Source organism: Montipora capricornis, chromosome 9, assembly GCF_036669925.1.
Source record: "Montipora capricornis isolate CH-2021 chromosome 9, ASM3666992v2, whole genome shotgun sequence".
In the NCBI taxonomy this organism is placed as follows: domain Eukaryota; kingdom Metazoa; phylum Cnidaria; class Anthozoa; order Scleractinia; family Acroporidae; genus Montipora; species Montipora capricornis.
The window spans coordinates 38,897,905-38,913,515 of record NC_090891.1 but is presented as its reverse complement, the minus strand read 5'-3'; the positions used below and the strand labels follow the sequence as shown (position 1 = coordinate 38,913,515).

Sequence of the window (15,611 nt, the reverse complement as noted above, 5' to 3'; positions counted from 1 at the left end):
GCTCCCCTGATATCATAACAGAATGGATCTACTCTTCACAACACTGGGCAAGCCCACAAAAACTGGACAGAAGAAAACGCCAAGTAAGCTTCATCTGCAACAACATGAACTCCAAAGGACACATCTGGTTCTATTTTGACAGTCATCACAACGAATGGCTTTATCTGAATGGACAAAAAAGAACGAAAAATCAGAATGAATCTAGTTAAGTTTTCTCATCTTTTTAAGAATCATTTCGCTAGTACACCTCTTCTATTCGGATAGACACATTTGTATTTCAAAGAACGAATAATTCGCAAGTAACTATTTTCTGCAAATTTACATACATATATTTTCCAGATCAAATTTGATTTTCCTTCTAAGTATTTCAGTCAAAAAATTTTATTATTATTTTTAATTTATTTTATTCTATTTTATTTCTTTTCTTTTTCCAAAATTATTGTTCTTTTGCTTTATTATAATCTCAGGCTGGTTTTGGCATTAAAGTTTTATTTTCACACAGAGTTTGTTCTGTTTACTAACCCCACTGTGAGATTGAGATTTTACTTTGTAAATTTCTCTTCCTCATTTAACAGACTAGCCCTAATTTTGACTATGATTTTCCCCCAACTCACCATCCATACACACAATATTTTCCCCCATTTACCCACTTTAGTGGAGAGGAACCCCTTCTTGTAAGGGGATTCTTGCTTCAGCACCATAATCATGCCACAAAGGTTGCTAGTCTACTGCTGTGTTTTGTTTTTTTTTTACTTTATACAACTATAACATTACTGCCTTTTGGCGTTGTCGTTGCCGTAGCCGTTGTCGTTTCTTAAACTTGCTAATAACGTAAAATAGAAATTTGAGGTTTTATGAAGAACGTCACCAGTTGAGGATAAATTTTAATTTTCTCCCCTAAATTTAGAGCCGCTCATAATGATTTCATTCCTGAGGAACTGCTACACCTTTATCATATTAAAAAATTTGGAATAGTCATTAAGTGATTAAAATAATGAGAATTTAAGTTTTGAGATGACGTTCTCGTTGCCGTTCCCGTCGTCGTTGCTAAAGCTCCCTAATAGGGAGTTTAAGAAACCACGACGGCTACGGGCGACGAAAAAGTCACTTCAAACTATTAGTTTGAGCTGTCCTAATTGTTTCACGATGTTCCAACTTGTTTATAATATGGGCGAAGTATGCTATAACCAGATTGGTACGTACGGATTTAGAGCAAAGAGAGAGAAAGAAAGATTCATCGCTGTTTGTCCACGTTGTCGTCAAAACCTGAAAATTTGTCATTTTACGTTGTTGTTTTGACGAGTACGGAAGAGAAATGTTTTAAAATGCGTGCCGCACGGGCACCACGATCATTTTTGCCTCTTTTAACCAATAATATTACTGCTTTTTGGCGTTGTCGTTGCCGTAGCCGTCGTCGTTTCTTAAACTCCCTAAAGTTTTGCTGACGAAGGCAAAAAAATGAACAAAAGTGAAAAACGCACGTGCAGGGCGTGCTATGCCATTGTTTTTACCCACTAAATATGCAAATTTTTGACGTTCTCGTTGCCAACACCGTTGTTTTTGCTAAAGCTCTCTATTGTTCGCAAGGAGAATGGGATCTGGGCGCTGTGAAATCATGCAGACGCGCGGCATTTGCCTCTCGCGCCAACAAAACCTCCAGCTACGCAGGCTAAGACAATCATCGCTTCTCTAGTTTATAGAATTCTGAGAATTGTGAACGTAACTCACCTTCTCCCAAGCAGGAGTTGCATCAAACTAAGGGCGCGTTCTTTTGGTGCTATTCCGGAATAGGAATACACGGAATAGACGGTATTCGTGTACCTTGGGACCTATTCCGTTTCGGAATGAACGGAATAGTCATGCTGCTTCCGATAGCAGAATAAACGGAATGACCGGAATATGGCTCACTCCGAATAGGCAGAATATGCGTTCTTTTCGGAAAGTTTTGGCGGGAAATGATACGCGGCCGGCTGGTCGCCCGTCGGTGGCTTGAAATTTGTGAAAATTTGAATGGAATAGCGATGCAAAATGTCTACCGTGGATGTGGGTTTGCTGGCCTCTCTTTTGTTTCTTTACCGGTGCTAGAACAAGAAGAGCTGTCAGTTTGTGTTAATAAAAAAGTGCCTTTGCATGGTCAAAAGAAATGACGTTGGCATCAAGTGGTTCGTGCAAAAACCTCATTTAAGTCGACATCAAGAAGAAGAGCACACGGGAACACATTTGCACTACGCAAAACACTCATAAGTACAAAAACTTCTTCGTCATATTCCCCCTTAAGGTTTTTAGCAAATGAAGCAAACCGAAAACTCGAGAAAACCTTCAAAAAACTGGTACTTGCCATATTTCAACATTTCGTGTTCCAAACTTTCGGGAAACCTTTATCGCCCGCCAGGCCAATGCAATTAGCGCATGCGCAGATACAATAGTTCTCCAGATAACCTTCGCTTTTCAGAATATGTGTTCTTTTGCAAATTGATATTCAGTGTATTCTGTTATTCCTAATCCGGAATGAGAATAGCCAGGATACCTCCAAAAGAATGCACCCTTAGTCTGATTGTTGGCAACAGTTGCAATTACAGTGTGAACCTTAACTTTTCGTCAGCGCCTTAAATTGGACATCAATGTCCAATACACCCAATCTGAGTCGGATCGTCTTTGTATCCGAGATGATCCGAGTCGGGTCGACTTGACCCGTCTTTACGAACGTCGATCCATCTTACCGGAAGTCAGGTCGCAAATGACAAAGATAACACAGGCATAGAGGGGACAGAAAATCTTGAGTCGACCCATTGATCCGAGTCGGGTCGACTCTGATCGACGGGTAGACACAAGTCGATCGGATCGAGTACACCCGTCACGATCCGACTCAGATTGGGTATATTGGAGAACCTCACTCCGAGAGGCTAGATTTACCTCAGAACATAAACTCCGTGTAGTATAGAATAATCGTAATATGAAGTAGATAATCAAAGTCCTCTGGAGTATCGGGAGAATCGTACAATCGATGACTTTTTGCTAGATGCAGAAATAAAATTAGACTGCGTGGCAGGCGTTCGAAGGGGAAGCCAGAAGGGAGAACCGCCGGGAGAACGAGGGGGTTCAACCCCCTCATTAATATGCATAAAGATAAAATAAAGGGGAAAGAAAGGACATCCCCCATACATGCCCTTTTCCATAGGTATCTGGACATCAAGTAAATCACGATCAAACCGAGTCCAGAAGTCCATTTCATACGGACAAAAACATCAAACAGAGGAACTTGTCGAGTTTCATAACCATCTCCATGCATTAATTATGCGAGTAACGAAAACGATCACTTGAGTAGTTTCTGTAATTTACAACAGTCGCTTTTTTTTAAATATATTTTTCGGCTGTCAAGAGCTAATTTAAATTATAACATAACTTGGATAAAACGCGCGTTCTGATTGGCCAATTGATCATTTCTATTTGCCCTTCGGTGCACGCTCGCTGACGACAGCTGACGTGCGATCTAACTTAAGAAGAAAATGCCGTCACGAGCGCATCAGTCCTAATTTACAACAGTCGCTTTTTTTAAAATATACTTTTCGGCTGTCAAGAGATGACATGCAGTTTCTTAAGAACGCATGATATTGTCACCTCATGATTTGGCAATAAAATATGGTTTGTTCAGTCAAAATGAGAACTACTATAGATTTTTTAAAAGTCTTCATTTTTAGGCCTCATCCAAACTAATGGATTTCAAAAAATTTCTGTTTTCAGTTCTGCGAAAATGAAGTAAAATACATTTTTCATCCACATTATCGTTTTCTTGTCGTTTTCACCTGTTCTCACGATAACGCGCAACAACGATATAACTTACTGTTTTCAAATTTTCTCCCCTTTTTTAATTAAGTCATACCTTACGAGACTTTTTATGGAACTCTAATATAGACTCGCAAAATGCAAATAGTTTTCATTTCGATTCTTTGTATATAGCAACGCTGAACTTTGTCACGTGGATCAAAAGACAACATAAAGCTCAAAGAGCTAGCCTCTTAATAATTTATGTATATTGTGTCATCAGCAATTTGTCCATCTCTGGTTATCTTAATTATTATCATAGCAGTATTACGTTTCGCATGTACCCAACCAAAGTGCGTCAAAGCTACGTTGATGAGCGTTTTAACGTTAGCGCAACGGACAAAAAAATTGCAAGTTAATACTTTATAAATTTTTTTGTATGATTTCTAGTGTTGAAACATTGAATATAGGTGGGCTCATCAACACAAAAATGTTATATTGACTCTTAGACACTATTAATTCGAATGAAAGTACAATTTCAGGCAAACGTCGCCTAAAAATAAGAGCTGTTCAAAAGAACGTATAAGTCCTCCTTTTTGCAAGGATAATTAGGAATTCTTTAACCCAGACAAAACAAGCAAGCGTCGACGAAACGGAATCATTTATTAATGCAGTACTCGATGAGCATGCTCCAGAGAGGAGAGAGATCTAAGACTCAGGGCAATGGTTTGGGAGGTTATGGTAGTTCTTTCTACATTAATGGCTGCTGCAATAATTTCAGTCGTTTCTCTTGATCTGATTTCAGTCGTTGTCCTTGTTCTTTCGTTATTATCATCATCACAACGGCATTTTAAGTTTAGCGTCTTGGATCAAAATATAAGACGAAACAGCTTTATTTTCTACTGATGAGCAATGTTAACTTCTAGCTGACTTTCATAAAGTGTCCTTTCTTTAAAAAGCCGCAGAAAGCGACTGAAATACGAAATCAATACATCTTACTTACACACCGCTACAGATCTCTATGTACAACAACTTACAACAAACCGTCCGAGATTCAAAACTCAGTAAACCTACATCGCTGTTTGAAAAGTTTCTTTACCCTTGTAATCTATAGTATACTTTATTTAGAGAAGACTGGCATTCTCCTCATGATTTATTTCTTCAATCATAGGTTTTTCTTTTTGTTTCTCGGTAGTACTTTTTTGTTTTTGACCTTGCTCTTTCTCTGCTCCCACACGTTTAAGCCTCAGTTTCTTGTTGAGCTTCAGTGATACTCTTCATGCTGACGTGATCGGAGCTTGAGCTCCTTATTGTTCTTCTGGTAACCAATGTCATGTTGTCAATGCTCACCACTTGTGCAAAGGCTGTTCTGCCAGCTCGACGTCGGCCAAAGACTAAATGTTTGAAACCTGTTTGGTACTTTTCACTAAAAGCAAAGCAGATGCAGGGATTGAGGGCTCCCCACGAATGAAGCAACATCTTTCTTATGATGAATACAATGACTTGGGGAATTTTAGCACCGATTTCAGGGGGAAGCTCCCCATGAAACTTAAATATGATGATAAAAGAGCAAACAAACAATGGGCCAATACAGACAATAAAAGCAGCTAATATGGCTATTGACAATCTGACTATCTTTCTGTTGCTTGCAGGGTCTCGAGATTCGGACATATTTGTCCTTTCATTTTCTCTTCGTTTTAGAGTCCAAGCTATGGTGCTGTATATGATAGTCAACAAACACACTGGTACCAGGTAGAATACGATGAACATGGCTGTATTATATTTATTTTTGGTTTCCGTAGTCCAGTTGGCTTTGAAGCAGCAATAACCATAGGAGGAAACATGGAGTATGTGAAGATAATGAGCATGAGCAGCTATGGCCACAATCCAGGAAACCAGGATGCAGACTAAACGCACTTTCCACGAGATGGGTTTTATCTTCAAGGGGAAGAGAACAACAATCAGGCTGTTCACTGAAATCAGCATAAGGCTCTGGATGGAGACCAGCACAGAAACATCAGCAAGAAAATAGCAAAGTTTGCAAATGATATTTGCAAGTTCCGGCTGAAGCCGGGAAAGAAAGGGACCTGAAGATAGTGTCTCTGCAATTGTATAGGGCATGATGGTCAAGGGAGTGAAGAGATCGGAGGCGGCCATGTTGACCACGAAATAATTGATTGATTTTCGAAGTGGCTTGTACTTGGAAAACACCAGGATGATAAGAACGTTTCCAATCAACGTGACAAGGAGTATGATGGAATAGGTTGCTATTAAAATGGCCTTCTCTTCCTTGGTCAGTTCGACTACCGCCACATTGGAAAATCCATTCACGAAAGATGAATTATTCAGTGTGACCGTAGAGTTTTCAAACATACTGGCCCGGCTTACGTTTTGAACGGGGGAGCTGATAGTTTTCTCTTGTTCCTTTCTCGTTTGAAACTGGCAGTAATAGTAATTCTATGTGGTTTTATCTCAGTCTTTTACCGTCTGTGTTGACTCTTCTAGTTCTCGGGCGTCAGATCTTGATGGCGTTTTCTGTTGACTGTTCTAGTTCTCGGGTATCCGATCAGTTGATGGTGTTTTCTGCATGGCTATTTCCACTAGTGCTTTTAATATATTAAAACCTCTGAAACTGATCTGCGACATCCTTCAATTTACGTTCTTTAATTTGGAATAAACGCCACTTCTCAACCTTTTATTGGACTTAAAAGGTTTTTAGATTACATGCACATCACCATGGTGAAATTAAGGACCAATTTTAATTTCCTTTTAAGGTAAAAACACCTTCCAAATCTTGACGTAATTTGAATTTGCGCCTGATAATTCGAGGAAAGTGGATTATCTTGCCGGCAAAAATGTCCTTTCGGCTGGGAAAATTCCTCTCGTTCACTTTTTATCCAAGTATCCGGCGTTCATTTACACTCGTCCGATGGCGTTCAGTCGTAGACCTATCATCTCCATTTGTCGGTAGCTCAAAAAGATAACTTTGGAAAACATTGTGAAGGCTGGCCTCAGAAATTTCTGAAATCACTAGTCTTCACCACAGCTAAAAAGGGAAGAAATTAGCCACTGCTGGTTTCAGAAATTTTTGAAACCGCTACAGACGGCGCTGGTAAAGTAAACAGAAATTTTTGAAACCATCCTTAATGAGAGATGGTTTCAGAAATTATTATTGTTTAATTTAAAAAAATTTAAAGATTGAACTAGTGAGCAGCACGTCTGCGAACTCTAAAAGTTGTAAAACGATTTATTTCATCCTACGCGTTTCGTGTCACTAACGCACACTTCGTCAGGGATGTTTTACACAAGGGACCTGTGTATATACCTACATAAGAGACTAAAAAATCTTTTTACATTACGTAAAACAGCACCTACTAGCCTGCGTAGCCGGCGCGAGGAGAGGGGATTGGGGAGAGAGGGGGAGGGAGCGCCTGCAGCGAAACCCCCACATTCCACGGAACGCCCCCTCATTAATATTCAAAACTGCCCTGAGATACAAACAAATAAATAAACGTCGTTTAATTGCGCGCAAAAAAATTGTCCGAATGGATTTTTTGGCACTGCGGACTCTGGAAATAATTGTGAACTCTGGCCGTATTGTTCGTAAAAGATAAAAGTTTTGGCATTAATGTCAAAATTAATGTCTTCTTAAGACGGAAAAAGCGTCAAAGACGAATTTAATTTAACAAACGAATTTAACTCGATTTAGACGTCGCTTTATCGTCGAATTTATTTTAAAGTAGGACCTGGAATTAAATTCGACGATAGCGCGACGTGTAAACTAGGCTTTAAGGATAACGCGACGGACAAAAAAAATTGCAAGTTAATACTTAATACATTTTTTGTATGATTTCTATTGCTCGTTTGTTCGAACAGTACAGGATTACAGAAGCACAGAGGAAAAGGTCCCTGCCTCAAGAGTGAAGAGTGAATCTTCCACAAACCACCAATCCTCATCTGGCAATACCAAATTTGTGGTCGATTATTTCGTGCAGAGTTCGTTTGGACTAATCAGTCACAGACGCACACGTATAACCAATAAATGCAGCGTCATTCAGTGATCATCATCATCAAAAGCAATGAACGAACGAACAACAACAAGTTGTTTAATATAAGATAGGAAGATATATAGATCACCAGATAACCATTGATACTTTAGATGACTTTTGTTAAATATCTTAGAAAGGTGTTATAATTACGTGTCTCTAACTTCTTCAAGTTCCTTTGAACTTGAATTCTGAATTAATTTGCATTGGGGATCTATAAAGCAGCCGTCGAGATCGAACTTTGAGGCCCTTCCTTTAAATATTTGCCTTTAGTGTAAATACTCAGGTGATTATAGAAAATCGCGCGCTCTCATTGGCTCGCTATCTCGGATATCAGCCGATAATCACCTCGACGGACAAAATGGCTGCCAGTAGTCGTTTTGCCACCGTAAGTGAAGATAATTTTCGCCTTAAAACTTAAAATGTTTTTTTTTTTTTTTTGAAATAATCACCTGTGTATTTATACTAAAACAATTATTCGCCTCAGGCTCAGTGATTATCGGTGATGTTGCCTTGTTTCCCAAATTGCTTTCAAACTTGTTCCCAGTTTTTTGATCCCTAAAATTGTTTTAAAATGTATTTTGTACCCTTGTTTCCTAAAATATTTTGGCATTGCTCCTCTGTTCCCCGGCAGTTCAAATTAGCCATGTTCTCTTGTTCCCGCAAACTCCTGAGAGGGCCCCAATTTTGGCCAAAGATTGTCTCGTTTGAATTTCTAATGCCTTAAATCGAGCCGAAGTGTTTTCTGTATTATCTGGACATCAAGTAAATCAAGATCAGACGGAGTCGAGAGGTACATTTCATACGGACAAAAACATCAAACAGTGGAACTTGTCGAGTTTCATAACCATCTCCATTCATTAATTATGCCAGTAACGAGTAGTTTCTGTAATTTACAACAGTCGCTTTTTTTAAAATATATTTTTCGGCTGTCAAGAGCTAATTTAAAGTTTATCACATGCAGTTTCTTAAGAATGCATGATATTGTCACCTAATGATTTGGCAATAAAATATGGTTTGTTCAATCAAAATGAGAACTACTATAGATATTTTAAAAGTCTTCAATTTTAGGTCTCATCCAAACTAATGGATTATTTTGAAAAAATTTCCGTTTTCAGTTCTGCGAAAATGAAGTAAAATACATTTTTCATCCACATTATCGTTTTCTTGTCGTTTTCACCTGTCCTCACGATAACGCGCAACAACGATATAACTTACTGTTTTCAAATTTTCTCCCCTTTTTTAATTAAGTCATACCTTACGAGACTTTTTATGGAACTCTAATATAGACTCGCAAAATGCAAATAGTTTTCTTTTCGATTCTTTGTATATAGCAACGCTGAACTTTGTCATATGGATCAAAAGACAACATAAAGCTCAAAGAGCTAGCCTCTTAATAATTTATGTATATTGTGTCATCAGCAATTTGTCCATCCCTGGTTATCTTAATTATTATCATAGCAGTATTACGTTTCGCATGTACCCAACCAAAGTGCGTCAAAGCTACGTTGATGAGCGTTTTAACGTTAGCGCAACGGACAAAAAAAATGCAAGTTAATACTTAATAAATTTTTTTGTATGATTTCTAGTGTTGAAACATTGAATAAAGGTGGGCTCATCAACACACAAATGTTATATTGATTCTTAGACACCATTAATTCGAATGAAAGTACAATTTGAGGCAAACGTCGCCTAAAAATAACAGCTGTTCAAAAGAACGTATAAGTCCTCCTTTTTGCAAGGATAATTAGGAATTCTTTAACCCGGACAAAACAAGCAAGCGTCGACGAAACGGAATCATTTATTAATGTAGTACTCGATGAGCATGCTCCAGAGAGGAGAGAGATCTAAGAGTCAAGGCAATGCTTTGGGAGGTTATGGTAGTTCTTTCTACATTAATGGCTACTGCAATAATTTCAGTCGTTGCTCTTGATCTGATTTCAGTCGTTGTCCTTGTTCTTTCGTGATTAATAGGGAGCTTAAGCAACGAAAACGGCGACGGCAACGAGAACGTCATCTCAAAATATAAATTTTCGTTATTTTAATCGCTTCGTGACTATTTCAACGTTTTTTATATGACAAGGGTGTGGTATTTCCTCAAAGATGACACCAGTCGGAACGGCACTCCATTTTAGGAGAGAAACTGAAAATTTACCCTCAAGTGCTGACGTTCTTCATAAAACCAAAAACTTGACTATTTCACGTTGTTGTTTTGCTGACGACGGCAACGAAATGGACAAAAGTGAAAAACGCACGTGCAGGGCGTGCAAAGCAATTGTTTTTACCCACTAAATTTGCAAATTCCTGACATTCTCGTCGCCGTCGCCGTTGTCGTTGCTTAAGCTCCCTATTATCATCACAACGGCATTTTAATTTTACCGTCTTGGATCAAAATATAAGACGAAACAGCTTTATTTTCTACTGATGAGCAATGTTAACTTCTAGCTGACTTTCATAAAGTTTCCTTTCTTTAAAAAGCCGCGGAAAGCGACTGAAATACGAAATCAATACATCTTACTTACACACCGCTACAGATCTCTATGTACAACAACTTACAACAAACCGTCGGACATTCAAAACTCAGTAAACCTATATCGCTGTTTGAAAAGTTTCTTTACCCTTGTAAACTATAGTATACTTGATTTAGAGAAGACTTGCATTCTCCTCACGATTTATTTCTTCAATCATAGGTTTTTCTTTTTGTTTCTCGGTAGTATTTTTTTGTTTTTGACCTTGCTCTTTCTCTGCTCCCACACGTTTAAGCCTCAGTTTCTTGTTGAGCTTCAGTGATACTCTTCATGCTGACGTGATCGGAACTTGAGCTCCTTATTGTTCTTCGGCTAAAAAATGTCATGTTGTCAATGCTCACCACTTGTGGAAAGGCTGTTCTGCCAGCTCGACGTCGGCCAAAGACTAAATGTTTGAAACCTGTTCGGTAGTTTTCACTAAAAGCAAAGCAGATGCAGGGATTTAGGGCTCCCCACGAATGAAGCAACAACTTTGTTATGATGAATACAATGACTTGGGGAATTTTAGCACCGATTTCAGGGGGAAGCTTCCCATGAAACTTAAATATGATGATAAAAGCGCAAACAAACAATGGGCCAATACAGACAATAAAAGCAGCTAATATGGCTATTGACAATCTGACTATCTGTCTGTTGCTTGCAGGGTCTCGAGATCTATTAGATTCGGACATCTTTCTCCTTTCATTTTGTCTTCGTTTTAGAGTCCAAGCTATGGTGCTGTATATGATAGTCAACAAACACACTGGTACCAGGTAGAATACGATGAACATGGCTGTATTATATTTATTCTTGGTTTCCGTAGTCCATTTGGCTTTGAAGCAGCAATAACCATAGGAGGAAACATGGAGTATTTCAAGGTAATGAGCATGAGCAGCTATGGCCACAATCCACGAAACCAGGATGCAGACTAAACGCACTTTCCACGAGATGGGTTTTATCTTTAAGGGGAAGACAACAACAATCAGCCTGTCCACTGAAATCAGCATAAGGCTCTGGATGGAGACCAGCACAGAAACATTAGCAAGAAATTCGCAAAGTTTGCAAATGATATTTGCAACTTTTGGCTCAAGCCGGGAAAGAAAGGGACCTGAAGATAGTGTCTGTGCAATTGTAAAGGGCATGATGGTCAAGGGAGTGAAGAGATCGGAGACGGCCATATTGACCACGAAATAATTGATTGATTTTCGAAGTGGCTTGTACTTGGAAAACACCAGGATGATTAGAACGTTTCCAATCAACGCGACAATGAGTACGATGGAATAGGTTACTATTAAAATGGCCTTCTCTTCCTTGGTCACTTCAACTACCGCCACATTGCAAAATCCATTCACGTAAGATGAGTTATTCAGTGTGACCGTAGAGTTTCCAAACATACTGGCCCGGGTTACGTTTTGAACGAAGGAGCGGATAATTTTCTCTTCTTCCTTTCTCGTTTGAAACTGGAAATAATAGTAATTCTATATGGTTTTATCTTCTTTTACCGTCTGTGTTGACTCTTCTAGTTCTCGGGTGTCAGATCTTGATGGCGTTTTATGTTGTACTTGGAAAACACCAATCAACGCGACAAGTAGTACGATGGAATAGGTTGCTATTAAAATGGCCTTCTCTTCCTTTGTCAGTCCGACGACTTCCGCGACATTGGAAGATCCATTCACGAAAGCTAAATTATTCAGTTTGTCAGTACCGCAGTTTTTAGACATGCTGGCCTGGCTTAGGTTTCGAACGGGAGAGCTGATGATTTTCTCTTCTTCCTTTCTCGTTTGCAACTGAAAATCATAGTAATTCTATGTGGTTTTGTCTTCGAATTCTTTTACCGTCGGTGTTTGACTCTTCTAGTTCTCGAGTGTCAGATCTTGATGGCGTTTTCTCTTGACTTTTCTAGTTCTAGTAACGAAAACGATCACTTGACGGCTGTCAAGAGCTAATTTAAAGTTTATGACATGCAGTTTCTTAAGAAAGCATGATATTGTCACTTCATGATTTGGCAAAAAAGTAAGGTTTGTTCAGTCAAAATGAGAACTACTATAGATTTTTTCAAAAGTCTTCATTTCTAGGCCTCATCCAAAGTAATGGATTTGAAAAATTTTCCGTTTTCAGTTCTGCGAAAACGAAGTAAAATACATTTTTCATCCACATTATCGATTTCTTGTCGTTTTCACCTGTTCTCACGATAACGCGCAACAACGATATAACTTACTGTTTTCAAATTTTCTCCCCTTTTTACTGGGATGCGAAACCCAGTCGGAATCTGCGTTTCATTTCTCCGTATTTTTATTATTTTTTTTCTGTGTCGGTAAAAGTCTTGCCTGTCACTCCCCTGCTAAGTGGTGTCTTTGTACATAGAGTCTTCTGTGCGTATTTTGTTACGTTTGAGGGGGCTGGGGTAATGCGTAGATTTCTCTGGTGCACACAGGAGGATATTTCATTAACCTGCAATGGCGTAGAAAGTTCTTGTAACGCGCATGGCGTTTTAGTACAATTTTAACCAAAATATACCCTTATGGAGCTCAAAAATGGAACGTCAATTGGATACACAAGTCAGACGGTGAAAATAAATATCTGGAATCTTTAAAGCGACGAGTAATGGTCTTCGACAGCAATTCATTTTTCGCCGTTGGATATCAAGTGAGTTTTGTTTCTAATATTTTACTAACTTGGTATTATATACAACACTGAAATCAAATGGCAATTCTTTTATGGATTTAACAAACAGTGAAGGAATCGAACGCCTTGAATGCATCACAGTGTTTACTGAAGTCGCATCTAAGTTGTCTGGCAAGTTACATTCATTTTGTACTGAAGTCTGCCGGGCAAAGGTAAAAAAAATGGAAATGTGACAGTGAAAAATTATTTGAATGAAAGCTTGTTGTCTGTTTTGTGCTTTATTATTTACGGTCAAGGTTCTTTCGAAAAGGGTTTGATGTGAACTGTCAGAAATTTATTTAATTGCATATGCTTTGTGACACCGATGTGTCTCGTTTGCACGCACGCAATTGAAATAGAAAGGGTTTTTTTGCCTCTAATAGCAAACATGTTGTTTGTTTCAATAAATTTTTCGCTGCAAAAATTTTTTTGAGATTTCCACCGTTTTTGAATTTTATCATGTTGTTTAATTTTCGAGCTTAACAAATTTGCATAGGTGTGTTGAAATATATGATACGGGAGGATTTTTGTAGTAGTACACTGTAAGCAGCGGATAAGTCACGAAAAATAAACAGGTCTGTTGGAAGCTTGCTTGAGTTTCAACAAACTCAGCCCCAAAATCGGCAAAAAATTGTGACGCTGATGAATAATAAAGTAGCTGCTATTCCCAAAACCATGGAATTACCTTAGTGATAAATAACCTCGTCTTGGAGAGTAAATTTTTGACTTTGCAGAAACAATGGTCAGCCTCAAGAGTTGGACGATTGTGATCTTTGTGTTGAATTCGCACATTTCTTGTCAAACTTTAAACACTTGAAAGAAAAAGAAAACTAACCAAAAACAAAAACCCGGTATCTTGCCATCATTTGACACAGATGCTTCACTGTTTCGCGAGTAAACCACGCCGCGGTAACTTGATCACGGCGCCCGCTGAATTCGATGTCACTTTCGATTTTACGATTTACTTGTGCAGTCAAAACTGAACGTAACAAAAATCTCGCAAAATGTTTTTCGCTGATGGTAACTTTTTATATTCGCGGTTCAAGATTAATGTTGTTTTCATGTCGTTAATTTTGTTTCTGATGGCAAAATATTTTATTATCGATCGACCGCCCTGAAAACTTCCTTCTGCTCTTCCTAAAAACTGTGTATCAATATTTGTTTTGCATAAGGCAAGCTAACAAAATCTGACCTTGCTTAGTTCGCATATTTTGGCGTTAAAATAGAATTTTCGGGCCTATGCTTCTGTTACAAAGTGATATATTTTTCAGGTCACCCATCCAGATACTAACCCCACCTGACAGACTTTAACTTCAGTGAACTCATGTATTGCAAAGCTGTCAGATGCTCAGAGTGCACGCTTAAACTTGTGGTGAAAAGAAGTTGTGAGGGAACTTGGAAATGATCAACATGTCAGCCTAGAAGGCAACGTTTCTCGATTCCCTTTTATTTTCTTCAATCTTTCTGGGTTTACACTGGACGAAAAAATGGATTTTCACCTATGGAAAATGTGTAGCAAATCTGTGGTAAATGCCTTATTTATTCATGTTTGCTCAAATTTGGTAAAAGGCAAACGTCAACTTTAGCAAAGATTTGCACCCTGGGCAAAGCTGGTAAATGCCGTATTTGCCTCAAATTTGCCGCGGTGGGAAAACGTAGCGATAACATGTTAATTTCCGATGAATTTGCTGGGTTGCAAATATGAGACCAAACCTGAAACACTTCAAGCACTTTGGCCTACATTGTAAAGTTAGTGATAACTTATAGTTTTGATCACGAAGGATCGCATGAGGGTGCAAAGATATACTTTTGCGCATATTTGCTAAAAGTAGCAAAAGTGTGTAAACAAGTACCTCTGCGCTTATTTGCTAAGGACAGAAAAGGCGTTCAAATCAGTATTTTGTGCATATTTGCTCGTGATAGCAGAGACGCGCAAAGAAATATTTTCGGCCTTATTTCCTGGGAGAGCAAAGACGTGCCAGGAGGGGTTTTGCCTAAGTTTGGTCCGAATAGCGTAGGTGTGCAAATGTGCATTTTTGCTTACCTTTGGTTTGGGTAGCAAAAGTATGCAAACGGGTATTTTAGGACATATTTCCTTGGAACATAAACAAAGGCCCAAACGTCTATTTTTGCAAAATTTTTCTAAGGATACAATAAGCGCATAAAACATAGTTTTGCACACATTTGGTGAGTGAGGAAAAAGTTGCGCAAACAAGTATTTTTGTGCGTATTTTCTTATGTGCAGCAAAGTCGTGCTTTGTTTTCTAAATATCAGAAATATGGTAAAAATACTGCTTTTTGCTGAAGATGGGAAATATGATTCAGAAGATGACGTTTACCCAGGATCGCAGATATTCAAAAGGGCAGCTTTGCTTGGAATGGCACTTATGACGAACAGGAACTTCCCTCATCTTTCCTTATAATTAGAGGACCTTGCAAAACTCCTGCCATACACTAGAAAATCACATTGACCGTGATTGGTTGAAATAAAAATAAAAAAAGGCTAATAAACTGATCAACTGAGATGATCAGATTATATACATGTAATACAACACATTTTCAAAACTGGCACATTGTTTATTATCAAAATTGCATATTGAGATGGACTTTAAAGAGCTAGCTAGGTAAAGAT

General features: G+C 38.5%; 2 protein-coding genes across 2 annotated transcripts; both read right to left on the bottom strand.

Annotated features, from left to right (window-relative positions):
* Positions 1 to 5,001: 5,001 nt before the first annotated feature.
* On the bottom strand, positions 5,002 to 5,919 carry LOC138017577 (neuropeptide Y receptor type 1-like). Its single transcript, XM_068864623.1, has one exon. It carries the CDS (start codon positions 5,917 to 5,919, stop codon positions 5,002 to 5,004), a length of 918 nt encoding a protein of 305 aa, XP_068720724.1.
* Positions 5,920 to 10,566: 4,647 nt separating this feature from the next.
* On the bottom strand, positions 10,567 to 11,709 carry LOC138017576 (neuropeptide FF receptor 2-like). Its single transcript, XM_068864622.1, has one exon. It carries the CDS (start codon positions 11,707 to 11,709, stop codon positions 10,567 to 10,569), a length of 1,143 nt encoding a protein of 380 aa, XP_068720723.1.
* Positions 11,710 to 15,611: the final 3,902 nt, after the last annotated feature.